This window comes from Agelaius tricolor, unplaced genomic scaffold (genome assembly GCF_023055355.1).
Source record: "Agelaius tricolor isolate 1412-34295 unplaced genomic scaffold, bAgeTri1.0.p SCAF_5, whole genome shotgun sequence".
In the NCBI taxonomy this organism is placed as follows: Eukaryota; Metazoa; Chordata; class Aves; order Passeriformes; family Icteridae; genus Agelaius; species Agelaius tricolor.
The window spans coordinates 37923961-37942101 of record NW_027269265.1 but is presented as its reverse complement, the minus strand read 5'-3'; the positions used below and the strand labels follow the sequence as shown (position 1 = coordinate 37942101).

The 18141-nt window shown below is 39.8% G+C and overlaps 1 protein-coding gene across 9 annotated transcripts in view; it reads right to left on the bottom strand.

Annotated features, from left to right (window-relative positions):
• Positions 1-6618: 6618 nt before the first annotated feature.
• The window catches only part of INO80 (INO80 complex ATPase subunit), a 62426-nt gene continuing 50903 nt past the window's right edge, over positions 6619-18141 (bottom strand). For 8 of the 9 annotated variants that reach the window (XM_071427362.1, XM_071427366.1, XM_071427367.1 and 5 more), the window contains 8 exons: positions 15955-16027; positions 14396-14554; positions 13035-13137; positions 12387-12475; positions 11450-11605; positions 10202-10361; positions 9183-9392; positions 6619-8595 (listed from right to left, as the gene is read on the bottom strand). In XM_071427362.1, the coding sequence (XP_071283463.1) occupies positions 8378-8595; positions 9183-9392; positions 10202-10361; positions 11450-11605; positions 12387-12475; positions 13035-13137; positions 14396-14554; positions 15955-16027 (1168 nt within the window). In that variant the 3' untranslated portion in view covers positions 6619-8377. The remainder of the gene's footprint in view (positions 8596-9182; positions 9393-10201; positions 10362-11449; positions 11606-12386; positions 12476-13034; positions 13138-14395; positions 14555-15954; positions 16028-18141) is intronic. The other variant, XM_071427365.1, reaches the window with a different exon arrangement.

Genomic DNA, 18141 nt, shown 5'->3' with positions numbered 1-18141 from the left:
GCAGCGAGTGACAACCAGCGCTGCCAGTGACCTCCCAGGACTGCGGCTGAGCGTGGCTGGGTGTGCTGGAGGTGCGCAGGGGGGCGGATCCTGTTACAGACAGCTGGGGTCAGCAGCTCTGTCCTCAGGGTGCTTCTACTGGCGCCATGGGCTGAAATCTCTCTTATTCTTGTTTTCCAGTGAAGTACTCATTTCTTTAAGTAAAATTGAGCCAAAAGTATGTTTCAAACAGCTAGCAGGTTCTTTGATTGTACATAAATTCATTTCAGATTATACATACATGCATTCTTCGCTCTGCTTTATAGGAGTGTGCTTTACTTCAAGTTGTTTATCCCCACAAACACACAATCCCATTTTAAAAGAGGGAAAAGTGCAGGAGTGCCCAGCTCCCCACAGCTATGACAGATGCTGCTTTTCATCTTTACTTTGACAGCAGCTGTTAAGAGACTCAATTACCTCTGGACATGTTAGGCAGGAGGCAGATGAAAGTGTCTCTTGCTGCTGCACAGCACAGTTGATTCTGGAAGCATTTCTGTCTCTCAGCTACATATATACTGAATCTATTCCTGGGAATACATCCTATAATTTGAGGGCAGATGAGTTCAGGACTGAGGAGAAAAAAGTAACTGTGGGACTAGGCTCATTCAGAATAAATATCCACTGTTTGTTCCCAGAGGATTGCTGCCTCATTTCAGTTGATGGGAGGGCCTTAAAAATGAGCAGCAGCTCAATTCCTTTTTCTCTTGTATATATTTGTTTATGCCTTTATGTACACAAATGCAGGGGGACTGTTCCCTCCCCACTTTGACTTTTCTCTGGCAAATCACTATAGCAACATCTGCACATCACTGTGGCACCTTGGCAAGCCTAAATTCCTCTTCATGAGACCTTTGTGAAGAGGTGTAATTTCTATTGTACAGATGGGGAGCTGAGACATCAAGAATATGATTTCAAAAGCATTCAATGACTTTAAAAGCACATTGTGAAATACTGAGGGATGATGTTTTTCGGAGTACTGGGAACTGTACACTGGGTGTTCAGTGATATCACACTGGAAAAGAGACAGTGTGTGCTCCTGTAATCAGCACTACATCCTGATGCAAACATGCAAGAGTCATCTCATATTTTCATGGATACTCTTATGTTTGCAGTCGTTCAGCGAGGATCTGAGTGGTTTCAAGTTTAGTGATTTGCTTTCAATATTCTTAAACTTTCACATACCAAAGCAACTAAAATTTAAGCTCAGCAGAGAAACATTTTTATATAGCTTGGGGTGTTTTTACTTTATAGGGATCACTCAAATTTCTTGCAGTATCTCAAGCTCTTTTACCTGCTGACAGTTCCAAACTTCTCACTTGTGTTAATACCTGTAACATCTCAAAGATGAGATCTGGTCTAAAGTAAAAATTTAAACATTACTTTTTCCATATGCTATCAATTATATCACTGCAAGGCAGAGCTGGCCTTCTCTAATCTGTCTGTGAATATTCTACCAAACCAGTTCTCACATTTAGTATTTAGTTATTTGATTCCAGACAGACACAATGATACAAACAACAGCAAACTGCAGTGAAACCAAATTATGTTAATTATACAATATATACCCCTGATTGCATATGCTAGCAGCAAGTTATCAAAGCCAGGGAAGCTGCAAAGCTCATGATTGGTTGTTTCAAAATCATGTAAAGAACTTCAAAGCAGCCAATAAAAGGAATTGTCAGGACTTTCAGTCCCATGTCAACAGTGTTTTAGAAACCTCCTTGTGCATTACAGATTCAGAATCACAATGTCAGTAAGCTTCCAATTAGTCAATTGGAATTGATCTGAATGTCAATTTACTTGAATATTAAGAAAAAAAATTTCTTATTGTGTTAACCAGATTAAATAAGTATCTTACTAAAATTATGACTGCAAGATAGTTACAGTAATTTCTTCCAAACTCTGAACACAGAGAATGATGAAAGACTGCAATCATCTGGACAAACAGACATTATGAAGCTGAATTACTGTGTCAGGGGCCCTTGAAATCCAGAGACTGAAATGTCCCATTATGCACCTTTAGAGCTATTTCGAGATCCACTTCAACAAAAATAGTGTCCCTGCCCATGGCAGGGGGTTTGGAAGTAGATGATGTTCAAGGTCCCTTCCAACTAAAACCTGAGTTTTAGCTACATTCTATAGTTCTATGAAATACCATAGTACTGTGATTGTAACTAAGATTAAATCAAAGAAAAATTTAGATTAAATGGCAAGAAGAGGGAGGTCTGCAGGAATGCCGACATTGTTCACACGACCTCTAAGGAAAGACCAGGAGCAGCAAGCAAAACAAGACTCAGAAGGGCCCTCCCATTAGCACCCACCAGATGCATGGAGTAATCCCCCCCCAAAACAGGTTTTGGCTGTTAGTTTTCAATATTCTCTGAAGGTTCATATAGCCTGAACATCTCTTGTTTCCCCTGCTTCCAAAGGAAAACCTGTGAGCTTTGTCACAGACAAAGTGAAGTGTCACTCAAGGGTGTGTCGGGCCACGTGCCATTGCATTTACTGTGCAGCAGCACGCTCCGCTGATCAGCACGTAGCTAATTGCAGTCACATGCCAAAAGCTTAATGTACTTTAAAAAAAAAACCCAAAGCAACATTCAGCCTACTACAGGTGAAATTTGCTGACTCTCCCATTCTTAAAAAACCCCCATCAGCCTCCACAGGCTGAGTGAAATATAGACAGGCACTCTGTGCTGCTGCTTCCGACTGACTGTGGAGGGCAAGGGCTGCCAAAGGTGACTGCTTTGGAAGCACTTCTGGGAGGAACTCAGATGGGTTTAGACCAATCCTGATACAATTTTTGACTTGTCTGTGGAGGAAAGTTACTTGAATTACAGAAGACTGTGAATTGTAGAATAGTTGTTCCCAGCAAATGTGAATGTTCTTCCTCAGCAAAGAGCTTACCTGGGAGGGGAGTTTTTCTGGAACGCTGTTGAAGAAGAAGCATCATAAAACCACTTGTCTACACAGCAGCTGCAAAACTCTAAAATGTACTCGCTAAAATGAATAAAAATGAGAATTCCTGTGTTTTAACTCTACTGTAATATCAAGGGAAACTGTAACACCACACTTGAAAAGAAACCTGAAGGACAGTCACCTGAAAGACAGATGACATCTTACCATTATATGGAGGGAGGGCTCCCACCTGTGATGTATTTCTTCCTAGAGGAAGACCCAGTTGGGAAGTTAAAATGCAGGGTACATCAGAGCAACTACAGAAATAGATGAGAGGTGAGATTAACAGGATTTGCTTCACTAAGAGGAGAGTATTTCTTAAAGACATCTTGAGAAGAAAGCTGCTAGTTTGTTATGAATAAGAAAATTTGAATAAATTTAACAAATAGTCAAAAAATCAGTTTTGTTAGACAATCCAAATCAGTAGTAAATTTTCAAGTAAATTCTAATCTCTGAGCAACAGGAAGAGTTTTTCTTGTACAGTCCTCACAACAGAGGTGCAAGGCATAAGGGACATGCATTTAAAAGTTAACACTTTAGACAGAAGCATTTCCCCTACCAACCAAAAAAAACTGCTTGCAAAAAAGTCACAGGATGACAAAGGATACTGTAGTGCTTGGAGGTTTAGCTCACATGGTCACCTGTTAAGTACAACAGACCTAACAGAACCAGCACTACTGACAAAGAAGGAAGAGACAGTCCACGGGAAACTCAAGAAGACACAAAAGTGGTGTTCCAATGTTTTCATCCCTCATTCTATCAGGGATGCTCATCAGCTGAGGAAGGAAGGAGTCATTGTTTCATACCTGAGTACTGAAACACTTCCTCGTGCTCAGGATGCAAAAGCATTCCCTCATATGCCCCTAGAAGAGTATTCTATAAATAGAGTACAGTACAAAATGCCTGGAAGGCCCATTAGCTTTGCAGTAACTTCACTTTTCTGAAGGGGTAGGCAGGAGTGAAGAGGAGGCTGAAGCTGGAGGAAACCCAACTCATCTTATCATGCATTCCTCCATTTCAAGAGGCATTTGTTGGATGCTTTTCAGAGGAGCACATGCTAATGTGAGTGCTACAAGAACGACTTGTTTACTCTACAGATCTGCTGGTTGAATCTGAGAGCTGGGCCATCTGTAGTGGCCTAATGGATGCTCCTGAGAGAAAGGCTGAATCATCCTTTCCCCTCTCATTCACTGCTGTGCAACTGGTGCAGGCTGCAAATAAAAAATAAATCCTTCACAATTCTAGGAGTATAAGATACGATTACCTTTATTTTAGTACATATTTCTCAGTTATACTTCACATGCAAGCAGCATCCCTTTGGATAGGGAGCTACAAATTGTTTTCCAGCCACTCCAACAGAAATTTCCAGAGGACAGCAGGGTGTGCACCACCATCCCTCCTGGAGCAGGAAGGGGAGCACAAGACATGCCTGTAAGGATCCCTGAGAGTTATAATGTGTGTTTCAGACTGAAGAGTCAACAAAAAAAGAAAGATGGAGGCAGAAGTGAGAAGCTGAGGAGCCTGTATGTCCATCTGGGAGCAGAAGCAGGCCAGCTCACTGAGAAGACCAGGACAGAACATGCAGTGCAGTGGTCACAGGCAGCACTTCCCAAATTACACTGATCCACATCCTGTGCCAGAGTGATTTTATCAATTGTGCTCTTCCTCCTCTCAGCTGCAACTTGGCTGTTCCTGAGCTACAATCAAAGTAGTGCAGATCCCTATTCTTGCTGCATGGAGCTTTTCCCACTAAGCTTTGCGTGCCTCCCCTACTGGGAAATGCTGCTGAAGGAAATACTTGGGGATATGGAAATAAAGCAAGATACAGCTCTAGGCAGACAGGCAGCTTTCTACAAAGGGGGCACAAGACAGCAAAGAGCAGGGACACTGTGGTGGGGAAAGCATGCAACAGAAGGGGGAGAAGGCACAGAAATACACTACATTTGGAGAGTGCAGCAATAATATCCTAAAGTGAAAAATTAAAGCAGCTCCTGGTTCAAACCATCCTGCAGTAAACTGTTCATCTCTTTGCAGAATAAGGAAATGAAATTGAATGGCTGGCTAAATGGAAAGGACAGCAGACTTGAGCCATAATAGATAAGAGAAAATGCAGGCTAGGGGACAAAGGGTGTTCTGGGACCCTTCTGAACTAGACAACCCTTGTAGGCTAAACTACCAAAATGTGTGTGAGGCTGGGACACTACAGCACTTTTAGGTCCTAACTTCTCAGGACCTAAGAAAATTATCACCTTTAAATGTCTTCAATAGGAGCATTGATCAGTGAACTGTATTTAACAGTTTTGTAGTAATTAGTGAGTAAAATGCTATAATCAACTAGCATGATGAATACATGGCACTCCCACCATGCCCCAAACCATACTGACAGCTATTTCACCATTCCAGCTCATACACAAACTCAGTTCATTCGATCATTGTGTCCACGTTTAGCAAATACCTTGATCTCTTGGAGTAAAGTGAATTTCTCTGCCATTACTGCATGTACGTGCATAGCACACAGCTGGAGTGAAAAGATGCTCAGATAAAATTATAAAGAACAAAGCTTCAGTGTGCACACCCATCTGCTCACTTCAGAATAACTGTTCCCCAGGTATTGATTACAAAACTACCTCCACTTTCTTAAAAAATTCCCAGTCTTTGTTTTCACAGCACTACTTCCTTCTCCAACCCAAGAAATTAGACTAGGACAGCCATCACATGATTTTTCCTAGTTCCTTGATTACTATCACAGAATCTTTTCTCCTGTGATGCATAATACCAAGAATGTTGAAATGTAATGTCTTACAGAAATTGAACTGAATATGATCTAGCAGTTCATTTATTTTACAACTATATTAGATTTATTGAACTTCTTAGACTGACACAAACTGTGCAAGCAGATCGGCTACCACTGCTTTTGCCACAACTTGTGATGTCATTTAGTGTTTCTCTTGAAAATTAAATGATATTAAAAAAATTTATTTATGTTACATTAAATATATTAAATGTTTTATTTTAGAAATATATTCTAAATATATTTATACTCTTAAATAAATCTTTTTATTTTTATCAGTGGTTTAAATATCAATAATTTAATCTTCCAAAAGTATAGCATGTGACAGTACATATTACATTTTTGCAAGCTTTTCAAATGATAAATTTTTTTCTCTCCGCTTTGGATTATAATCTAATGCAACTGTCTTGCAGTTTGGAGATCAAGACTGTGCATAAAAAAAGTCCTTTCAACTCCCACTGGAAAGAAAAAAATAAGAAAAAAGAAGAAATAACTATAAGAGAATAATGTCTCAACAATCAACTGTATTGAATACCACTGAAGACCAGGTACTGTTTAATATTATAGTTGCTTCTGTTTTCTTGTGACCTGCTGCACACTTCCTCCAAAATAGATTATGAGGTAATCAGTGAATACAAACATGGGATAAGGGTACAGTTGTAACTGAAGAAGGTTACAAACATGATACTTGCCAGAGCACAGATGCTCTAGAGCTTTACACTGAGCAGTGTTTGTCTCCAGAAGCACCTCCAGATGCACACCCCTCCATGCTCTCTTTCCTAATCCTCTCATTCATACAGCTACATGCATAAAAACCACAAAGACACTGATTTACATAAAATTATCTCACTCCATTTTATTTAAGATTTTCTCCTCCAGTTAGTAAAAGAAAGATGTGTCTCTCTTTATACATATGTACAAGTTCAGTTACAAAAATAGACAGCACATTCAAAGAGAAAAAAAGGCTTGGCATTTGTCTGATTCCCTCTAAATATCATATATACATGTGAATAGAAGGGGAAGGGGGAAGTCTTCATGAGTTAATTAAACATCACCTCCCCCTCAATTATCCCCTGCAAATCTGTTCAAAAATCAATCTAACTAAGCTCAGTTCTGCTATTTTCAGGTGTGCAAATTAGAGGCAGAACCAACAGGAAGCACTCGCTCTACACTGTAGGACGCCAGGCAAAGGATTTGGGGTCAGAAAAAAATTATAATAATAAAAAAAGAAATCATCTTCCACTGTCACAGCCCAGACCTGCAACTCAACTCGCTTCTCTCAAGGGATGAAAGTGCCCCGGCAGAACAGCCTCTTAATTCCAAGTGTGAGACAGAACAACTGTCCCACACCTAAATCTCAGTGCAATGCAGACAACGCTTACAGCAAAGCAAGGGGCTACGGGCAGGGTTTGTGCATCAAGAATGGGGAAGGAACAACCGGGGAACAAGAACATGGATGGGTGCTGGCAGCACTGCCTTCCAGCAACCTCATGGGACACGGCTACCGCCCACGCTGCAGTGAACTCAACCACGCCAGTATGTGTGATGATCACAGAGATGAGGGAAAACACACTGCAGGAACAGTCAATGGGATGGCTGGGATATGAGACAATTTTTTTCCCAGGATTTGGCTGGAAGGGGGAATGGCACAGTTCTCTCTCTCTCAGGATTGCTTTTCATTGCTCCTCTCACATCACTGCAAGCTGCAGATCCATGCTCTGCCACGGCACAGTGAGAGGAGCAGCACAAACTCCTCCTCAACACTTCAGTTTTCCTCCTTCTTGAGATTTATACAAATAGAGCATTATTTTGTTTCTAAGGTTTTAAGAGTTCTGCGCACCTCAAAAATGACAGAAACCATTCTGAACACGGTGAGTGTTTGTGCTGATGAGAACTCTGAAATGCAAACCAATCACTGGCCTGTGGTTTCTCCCACTGTGTGAAGCAGAGGCTGTGCTGCTGCTCTCACGAGGCCTGACAGCATTCCCTGTATTCTGCAGCTCTGAACATCTTCCTGACAAATGGTGCTGAAAAGAGTCTGCTCCCTGGAAACCACCTGAGACACCTTCCTTTGAATTTCAAGTCTTTAAAGAACCCAGAGATCCACACCAGAAGAACCCAAGAATTTTTTTGATCATACATCATCTTCAGCATAGCCCCCAATTACTCCTGCATGCTCACTGATCAGCTGCCAGGACACAAATGTCTTGTGACTCTACAGTATTCTCCTGGGGTTCAGATACTGATTTCATAGGACAAAATTAATGCTGGGCTCCACCTCAGGCTACAAGAGAGGAAGTATACTGGTGTGACTTCAAGCACACACAGCTGCAGGATATTGCATGGAGTAGTTGGATGCTGTCTTACCCCAGACTCCCTTCCCTCCTTCTTGCAGTGTCTGCAAAGATAGTTTTTTGGAATACACATAATCAAAGTGCTCACATCAACCACCCACTCCCATTGTGCTTTGATTTTCTTTCCACACATGTGCTGGACAGCAACAAGGCATTTGTTAGCACGCCTTCGACTGGCAGGGTGGTCTACTCTGAAAGCCAACACAGTTAGACAAGCTTTGGGGGTTCAAAATTACTACCGACCACCTGAGGTGTGGGCACCTTTGCTTTGCTTCCGAATTGAAGTTTCTGATATGAGACTGCTGGTCAGGTTTAAACTTTTGGGGGTCCCACAAATACTGTTTCCTTTGCTCAAAGGGGAGCTCAAGGGAGAAGAGGCGTTTGAAGGTCCAAAATCTGTAAGTCCGGAAGGCCGAATGATTGCTGTTTGTAGAGGGCTACTTGCAGACATGCCTAGCAATGGAAAAGAGAATCAAATTCTACATGAGCATATTATTCCACTTGTGGTTCTTCAACAGCAGACAATGGATTAACAATCAGCCCTAAGACCACTCTGTATTAATGACTTACAACAGTTTAATGAAGAGGGATGTCCTTAAGATACAAAACATCTTACAGTTATACCCTGGGCTATCTTCAGCTGGTGTAAAGCTGCACCTTAATCACCATCAGTTTAGCAGATTTTGGAATGTGATACTGTGACTTCAACATAATGCAATGCAGGAAAACCACAGACATAGCCATGGCATAAACAACACTATCTGATCTGCCTGAATACCACATAAAAAACCCCAAACCAACAAAAGCAACAAGAGGAAAAAATATTTGGTGTGAGATAATTCAAAGGGCAGATGAAACTCAAAGTTATCTGAGGTAAAACTGGCTATCCTCTCACACCCTTACCATGTCACACCTTCTGCTGCCTGGGTCTCAGAATATAATGGATAAGCAATACCAACAACACAGCATTTAAGCTATCTGCTGACAGGCTGTAAGCAGCATCAGGCCAGCTCCCGCTGCCTGTGCCCTGCCCCACGTACCTTTGGAGACGTTGTAGCCGTAGGCCGCGTACGCTGCCGCAGAGGCCGCCGCCGCCCCCGCCTTGGCCCCTGCCATGGCCGCCGCGCTCCCTGCTATCGACTTCCGGCTCCTGCCTTTCCCAGTGCCACCCTTGGAGCCGCCTTTGGGACGACCTCGGTTTCGACTTGACTGGCCTCTGGCAGCGAGAGATGTATCTTGCATTGAAACGCCTGAAGAAGGAAAGGATGTTGAACCAGTGACTCGTACAGTGTTCCTCACCACTGAGTGCCGCATCCAAGCTGCCTGCCAGTTACACCAATACTGCTCCTGTGTGGCACTCACAGTAACAGGGACACTGCTAGCAAGCAGCGGTCTCATGATAAGAAATTATGTATACAAAACTTCACTCTTCAGCAACAGTATCTTAACTGCAACTACTTGTATTATTATGAATCCAACCTACAAAGAGGTGGAGCATTCCAAGTTCTACTTCAGGATAATGCATTTTCTTGTTTGAAGATGGAGATGCAATTATCTTCCATCTGCTACCTCTAAAGAAACTCATAAAGAACTATGATTCTACTTATTCCACAGTGAAAAACTACAGTAATTAAAACCACTTGACATTATTTAAAATTACATTGCCCTTGAAAAAAATTATTTCAACCACCCACTGGAGATAAAGAACTAATTATTAACCCAATAGCAAATTCAAGGAAAAGCTTAGAGATTAATAGTTCTGTCGTTGTCTGTAATTTGGTAACAAACTTAAGGGTGAGATCCCTCAATAACATAGGAACAAAGGACACAAGGTTTTGAAGTAACTAACATAGAAAAGAGGTAAGTGTGGTAAATGACAGACTATAAACAGATCTCCTATCAAATCAGAAGTAACTTTGCAATGAAAAGGCAATTATTTTCCCTCCAAATCTTGCCAACCATTCGCATATCCTGGGTAGAATGCAGAAAACCTATTACTTAGCTATGCAAAGTCATGGTTTAATAAATGCTAGTAATAAATCAAGGCAAGAGTACTGACCATTCACGGTGTCTGAAACTGAGCCAGTAATGGAAGCAGGAGAGTTTGTTGCCCTTGACTGAGGTGCTGAAGAAGCTGGATCATCCACAATCACAAGCATATCATTACTGCTCTCATCGGGAGGGATAGAGCCCATATGTAATTCACTGCTGATGGATATCTAAATGTGACAGAGAACAAAGCCATTAGCTCCTCAGGTTAGGAAAGGGTACAAAAATAGTAAGATCTTCAAAACCTATACAATCACAAGTAATTGGTACTTGTTCTTTCCTATTTTCTCTACAATAGCAGCATGAGCATGATACATTATCTGCCTGATCACACCACACTTTATTTACAGGCTGAGCAGCAGTAAAGACCTCCACCCACTATTTAATTTCAATCAATGAAAATAGATGTTAAGTTATGAAGAAAAAGACTAATGGGCTCAACAGAGATTTAAGCAAATTGCTGTTCAACTGTGCATTTTCAAGTGCTAAAGAGAAAATAGGATTCTTAATCCACTACTACTGCTAATAAAAATCTTGATCAATAAAGGAACAGTACAATACAGAAATCTTAATCAAGATGGCACAGAACAAAATACATTTGCTGCTAAAACCAATTTGCAATTCTTTACACACAGATGAAGGAAAACAAGATATATGCCACTGAGAATTTTTAATTTGAATTCCAGAGGAGAAAAACCACAATAATTCAGAACCTGATGCAAGTGAGGAAGCAGAGAGAGAGACACAGATGAGACTATTGAGGGGTACTTTCAAAGACACTGAATGTCAAGGAGCTATTTGAGGGATACTTTTTGGCTCAGGAGCAGAGAGTTCTTGCTATGGAAGATATTGTTATGGGAGAGGGCACATGGTTATAAATGTGAGCATGAGAAAGGCAGGGAAAAGGAACAAGAAAGCAGGAAGAAAGTTAAGTGGGACTCCAGGTAAGAGTGGAAAAATTTAATGGACTGGAAGGGAGGAGTCAGGGGATAAATTTGCTGTAAGAAAAGGGAGGGCAGAGAGTCAAGGAAGAGGGGAATAATGGAATGTCAAATAACATGACGAGCTGTAATGCAGCTTATTAGCAGCTGTTGCATTTTGAATATACTATTTTCATTTGCACGGTTCACCTTTAAGATGTGTCACTTCCCAAAAACTCAAAGTTCTACGAGAGCTAATGTACCAGACAGCAAGAATCCTACAAGATATAGGGCCACAACTGAAACAGTATGTGGGTTAAAGAAGCAGGGAGTCTTACCTCACTGAAAGGACTGGGCATGGCAGAGTCTACACTTATGAAAGAGTCATCCCCATCAGCAGACAGGTTAGAGTTATCAGCTGAGGGAACAAATGGGATCACAAGGTTCATGTTCTCTTTCTTTCTCTTCCCATCCAATTCATCTTCCTTCTTCTTCTGAAATAAATGAAGTAATACCAGGAATGAAAAGGCAGTAAAACAGAAGAATGGGAACAAGCAACCCAAAATCTCAAAATCTAGTGCAGTATTTTAACTCAGGAATGCCATAGGAAGAATTTCCCAAAACAAGTTTCTGAAGCATATGGTAACAGATCCCTTAAATACTCCTCCTCTTGATTTCAGAAGGGTTTTGTTTGTTTTTCTTAAAAAAATAGCTGGAACGATGGAGTATTACTCTTACAAAATTACTTTGATTTCTAGCACCTTTTGGAGTGAGCTTTAAATTCTTTATCATTACACAAAATTCCAATTAATTAATGCAAAGCTTCTCTGTCTTACAAACTGAGAATTTTCATAAGCTGGTTTTAGCGATGCTTTTTAAACAAACTAATCTTCCCAGTTCCATGGAAGCTCATAGCTGTATGGGATTTACCTGTGTTTGGTGCTTCCTTTACATTCCCCTTTAGTCCTTGCAGAACAAAATCTTGATAAAGTCACCAATTTAATGATCAGTTGATTGTCAGGTTTGGTTGGATAGGCAGTACTTCCCTATTTTTCAAGTTGCTAATAGCTAAAATACAGGTAACTATGCATTACTTATTTTTTAATATCCCTCTTCTGTGTAAGGAACTCCCACAGACTGACTTTCAACAGTAAAAGCAAGAAGGTTTACTCATTAAGAGTGCCTTGGCATAAAATGTTTTCACATTCCCTAGCAGTGATCCTGAAGCTCTTCTGGCTCTGTTACTGACACAGGCAATCTCTCTGTATCAAATACCTTCTCAGCATATTTTTCCCTTTTACGTTTACGTTCCTTCACACGATTTGTTTCTTCTTGCTGCCGCTTCTCTTCTTGACGCTGACGCACTGTTGGAAAAGAAATACAAAGTGGTCACCAAGACATTTCCTATCCTTTTATGAATCTTACAAGAAGTTCTTATTCTAACAGAACTGGGAAGAAAAGTCAGTTGTATTGAAACTAAAACACATTGAAAGCATTACTCCATTAACACCATTTGCTTCCAAGTCACTAAAAAGTCTTACAGGGAAATTCTTCTTTCAAGCAACATCAAAGTCTATGCCTCTAACTTCAAAAATATGATGAAATACAGCACTTTTACTAACACTTTTCTTGTCATGACCCACATAGTTCTTGTCAAAGCTCTGTCATTCAGGAACAATGTAATGATCCTGAATGAGTGCCAATAAAAACTTAAACCACATCATCATGTCTCATTTTGCACAACTTCATTCAGCTCAGCAGTGATATCAAAACAGCTTGTACTAACAGGAGTTGCAGTACAAAAAGAGACAGGAAACAGAAGTTGTTATCAGCAATACATGTGTTTGTAGAGATAAAAACACAGACTTCATAAGGTAATGAAGTGGAAAATGGGGGAACTGCTGAAACACTAATTTCACATACATTTCTTTTCTAGCTCCTCATCATCCAGCAGAAGGCTGACCACCTCTTTTGGCTTCAAGGTGTCAGGTTTGAAATTGCCACCTGAAATTACCATTCGTTGAATCTAGAAGGAAAAAAACAAGTGAAGAAAAGGAAAGATTAGTCAAAGCCACCATGAAACATTTCTCATTACCCATTACTAACAGTCAGCTGCAAAAATCATGCAAGGACGTCTCTCTAAGTTAGACTTGATCCAATTTCTCTATCATACCAAATTGAGCAGCAAAATTTCAGGGTATAAAATATGAGAAGCAACTGAGATAGAAAGCAGAAAATTACCATCCCTTATGGAAAGTTACATTTTTTCTGAAGCAGTATGTAATAAAATACAAATTATAATAGTATTAATTAATATACTGTTGAACAAAACAAAACAAAAATACAGCAACAGCCCTCAAGTATTATTTACCCATTCAAATATTCAAGTAATTGCACAGAGGATCATGAAGATCGCATTTTTAATGGGTACAACATTTTTAGTGTCCTTGACTGAAAATTCTATCTCCATCCTGAGTCGGTGTTGCAGTTTAAGCAATTCACTCAGCCTCTATTACTATATTAAAAACAAACCCAAAAACTAAGAAGAGTTGTAACTTAACAGAAGAGAACAAGCTTTAATATAAGGCAATTTCAATTATTTGGATCACCAGCAGACTACGCCTCATTTTCAGGCTGATTTCAGGTAACTCTAGTGTAGTATCTCAGAAAAAAATGTTTCAACAAGGGAAATGTGAATGCATTCAGCTGCTGCAACATCATGAGCAGCATCCAAGTAAGACAAAAGCTAGAAAAAACTCCAAGTACAAAAAACATCTGAGTGTTGTATATAGTGTACCTACTGCTACCAAAACCCATGAATCTCCTTAGTTATTTTCTTGCCAATTAAGTATCATGAGGTTTAAAGTTCCTAGTGCACTTTGCTGTAGGACCCTGAGCTTTTCTGGCAACACTGACACCTCAAATAATTTCCACTTGATTACCTTCCAAATGTCTTTAAAAAAAAATCAGCTGTTGTGTAACATGAGAAGAATCAGTAACTCTGACACAGCAAAGACAGAAGCCCTAGTCTTAAAGAAGCCTGAGTATTTTCACTGCAACACAAGAAACAGTTTTCATGAAGTCATACTGTAAATAATTAGCTTCTTTCCAGTTCATATGTCACTGAAATGCTGCTGTGTTAGAGACACATATTTGAACAAAGATACTTCCTTTTGTCTTCTGTCTCCCTGCAGACACTTTTTCTGTCTCTTTACTCATGTTGATATATGCTTTATGATACCATTCCTGTAACTTCTCGTTGCAGGGGAGTTCCTTAGTCCTACCTCGCTCTTCTCCTTTGCGCGCTGTAGGATGCGCTCCTCGATGGTGCCTTTACAAATCAGGCGGTACACGGTGACTTGTTTGGTCTGACCCAGCCTGTGGGCCCGGTCCATGGCTTGCTGGTCTACTGTTGGGTTCCAATCACTGTCATAGAAAATGACCTGCAAGGCAACACCAGAGGGATTAAATAAAAAAACACGTTTAGAGCACCTGGTGACTAAACAAACAGAAATCCAATATACTGGTAACGATAGAAGTTCAGTCATGTTTCACAGAATTACAGCCTCACTGTAGGCTGTGTTAAACTAGCCTTGCCCGGTCCTGTGAATTCTCTTCCACTGCATTTCAGGTGAATTCAAACTAACTGACACTATGAATGCTTCAACTTCCAAAGAACATCTTTAATATCTTCTTAAATAGACTTGATAGGGAGGCACAAAATTCCTAAGTTTGTTATCACATCGAATCACTGTCATACAATTACTTACAGACTACAGTCCCCATCATGGATACATTTTAGTGTCATATCAGAATTTCATGAAGAAAGTAGTACTCCTATTTGTATTCAAAACCTAGATAAAGTCTCATGTTTCTAGTACTTTGACTATAAAAAACTGAGATGCTACATTAAATTAATATTGCACTATTACTCTAATAGTACTTTATGCACAATAAGCATCAAAACCAAAAACATTTAAAAAATTTTAGCAAAGTATTAAGAAAGTAACACAGAAAACCACTAAAAGTCCTCATGCAAGGAACCTGCCTGAGCTTCCATCTGTTTATTTCTTCTTTTAAACCCTGAAAATTCTACAGATACTTATTTTCTTCTGATTTCTTGTGAATGACAGCAAGATAGGATAGGATTTTTTTGAATCAGAGATCTTTGGGTTTGTGTGGCTACGGACTTGAGGTCAAATCTGCAAGCACACCAGGTGCAGGTTAGAAGCACAAGAATAGCTGTTAATGAAAAGATGAATAGTTCATCAGTATTCCTTCCCTAGTGATTAGTGGCAGCTGCTCCAGAGTGCAAATCCTTGCAATTCAACTAAATCAGTCTGTCTTTACACCTCAGGGGAAGAAATTTATCCTTCCTGAGTAGCTGATCTTCAACTACAAATTCCTTCCTACTTTTACAGGCATTGTTTCATTCTTCTGGACACAGAAAAACGGGTAACTGATAACTATTCCACTGGTTCCTTTGCAATTGAACCTTGGGAGCAAAGGGTCATTCATACAGTGAATGCTGTTTCATCCAAGTGTCATTTGCACCTGTAAACCCCTTCAGTAATCCAACTCCTTTCTGGACCCTGGTACTGAAGTATGTGTGGAGTGGGAAGAAATTTCCAACTGTAACCAAAAACTGTGTACCAAAATGTCCAATATTCTACAACTTTATCATCAAGATAATATTACATTGTGAATAACAAAGTAAACAGTACATGCAATTTCACAATGTGAATGGCAGTACTAAAAATATTGATCAGTATGGGCAAGAGTGGCCAACTTTCACACAGAATGACCAATTTTCCAGCATAAATTGTTACCAAATTTCACCTACCGTATCTGCAGCTGTAAGGTTAATGCCCAAGCCTCCAGCTCTTGTACTTAACAGGAACACAAAAATATCATTCCTGTAGAGGAAAGAGATGAAACCCCCTTATTTTGTGCACAAACAAGGAATAACCACAAAAGCAATTTTTTGACCCATATGAAGCAATCAGGGCTATTTCTATTACTTGAACAGTTCAGAATGCTTTGTGCTGTTCATTCACGGTCAAGGAAAAGAAACATATGAAAGAGTAAAAGAAGGTAATCTACAAATGAGGACTGTCTGAACATGTAAACATTCAATTTGCAATTGCAGTTTATTAATCTGTATCAAAACAAACCAGGGCTTGTTTATCTTCCCCACACTGGAAATAAGGATTTCATACACACAAAGAACAATCTATTGTTTCACAGAACTGACCCAATGTTAAAGAAATCTTGCCTTAATGATGCTCAACTGATAAAAAAAAAGAAAAACAGAAGTCAAAACTGTGTAGATGCAAGTTTTGTTCTAAATTTGGTGCTTTGAACAGAACAAACAAGGAGACAACCCTATACGTAGCATGACCAAATACTGATGAAAACTCCAGTGATAACAGCAAAAGCAAAGCTTCTGCTAAGGTTGTGAACTGCACTAGTGTCTCTGCAGGGTCACAAGTATTTAGAAGTGTTCCGCACCTTATGGATCTGTGAACAGACTGACAAAAACAAAGCAGACATTACACTAGTAGGGACTCCAAAGACACTGACACATTGTCTTTCTCTGCTTAAGAGAGGACACAGTCTGGAATGCCACATCCTTTTGGTACTACACTGTCTGAACAACTTGGCAAATGTAAAATCAGTGAAGTACCAGAAACTCGAGTGGAATGAACGGGAAGGAACTAAAACCAAGCTGTCAATCTTCAGACTTTATCTTGCAAATAAAAAAGCCAAAGGAGTCAACAGGTGCCTGTTTGCACTGAAGGTAATCTTTGGCCAGGTAATCTCTTGTAACTATAGTGGGATGCGTGTATAGACAGTCACCTGAACATGCAGCTGTGATATGCTTCTGGATATGCCATTTGGGGAGCAAAGTGGACAGAGCCACAGACTATGTGAACAAATTATCATGCCATAGCTATGGATTTTCAGCACCTTGCAAGGATATCCTGCAGAATAGTTTAGTCTCAGTCATGCTTTTTTTCCTGGAAATATTTCTCATAAGTAAATCATGTATAAGAGGAACTCAACTATCATCTTAATAGGAATTCTTGTTTAGACTGCCTGACATACATTTCAAAGGGATTTCCTGCTGAAATTATTATTTTTCTTCAGTTGTTTTATTTGCTAATAAAACCAAATTCTGTCCGTTAATAAAACTATTTTTTCCACTTCTTTTGGTTAAAGAACCTTACAGGAGGAGTATGAGTAAGTGTGAGTATTCCAGGAGGACATCATAACCTGCAAGGACCTTGTTTCTGACACCTGGAAACAGGCAGAAAGAAAGGTACTACATTGTCCTCTCACTTCTGCACATGTTCAAGTTCACTAGAAGATTCATCATTGCAACACAGTCCTTCAGGTCCATCAGCCTCCTGAACCAGTGACCTGAAAGGCCTTGATTTCTATCTTCAGCAACAGTACTTTGGGACCACTAACATAAGGAATTTTCTCAAGTCTAGAATGTTGCTTTCACCCTGCAATAAACAACTATCTATGAACCTAACTCCACTGAAATGGGAAAGTGACCTTCTTCCAAGCTCACCTCAACATACAGGAAGGATAACCTTACTGTGAACTACCATACCAAAATGACATTGTATCAAGCCACAGTTCATGATTAAAAGGAAACTTAATAACCATAAACGCAATCATTTTAAGTAATGCACCCTGATTCGCTTATTAAAATGGTCAGGATCCATTTTGGTTTACTAAATGAGAAGAGTTACCCTACATTTCTAGCTAATAAAATCCCCATTTTATCTTTTGTATATTAGTTTAAGGTTTCTTAGTAAAATATGGTTAAATAGTTTGTTTTACAGAAAACTAGGTCACTTTCAACACTCTGGCATATGCAAGATTTTCAGTCTCATCTTTACAGTGTCAATTGTCAAAGCATTTAATAACCATTGGACATTTGCTGCTTTTCTATTGAGCTTCTTTCTAAGCAACAGCCTATTTGGATTGGTAAGAAGTCCAATAGGTGGCTACACTA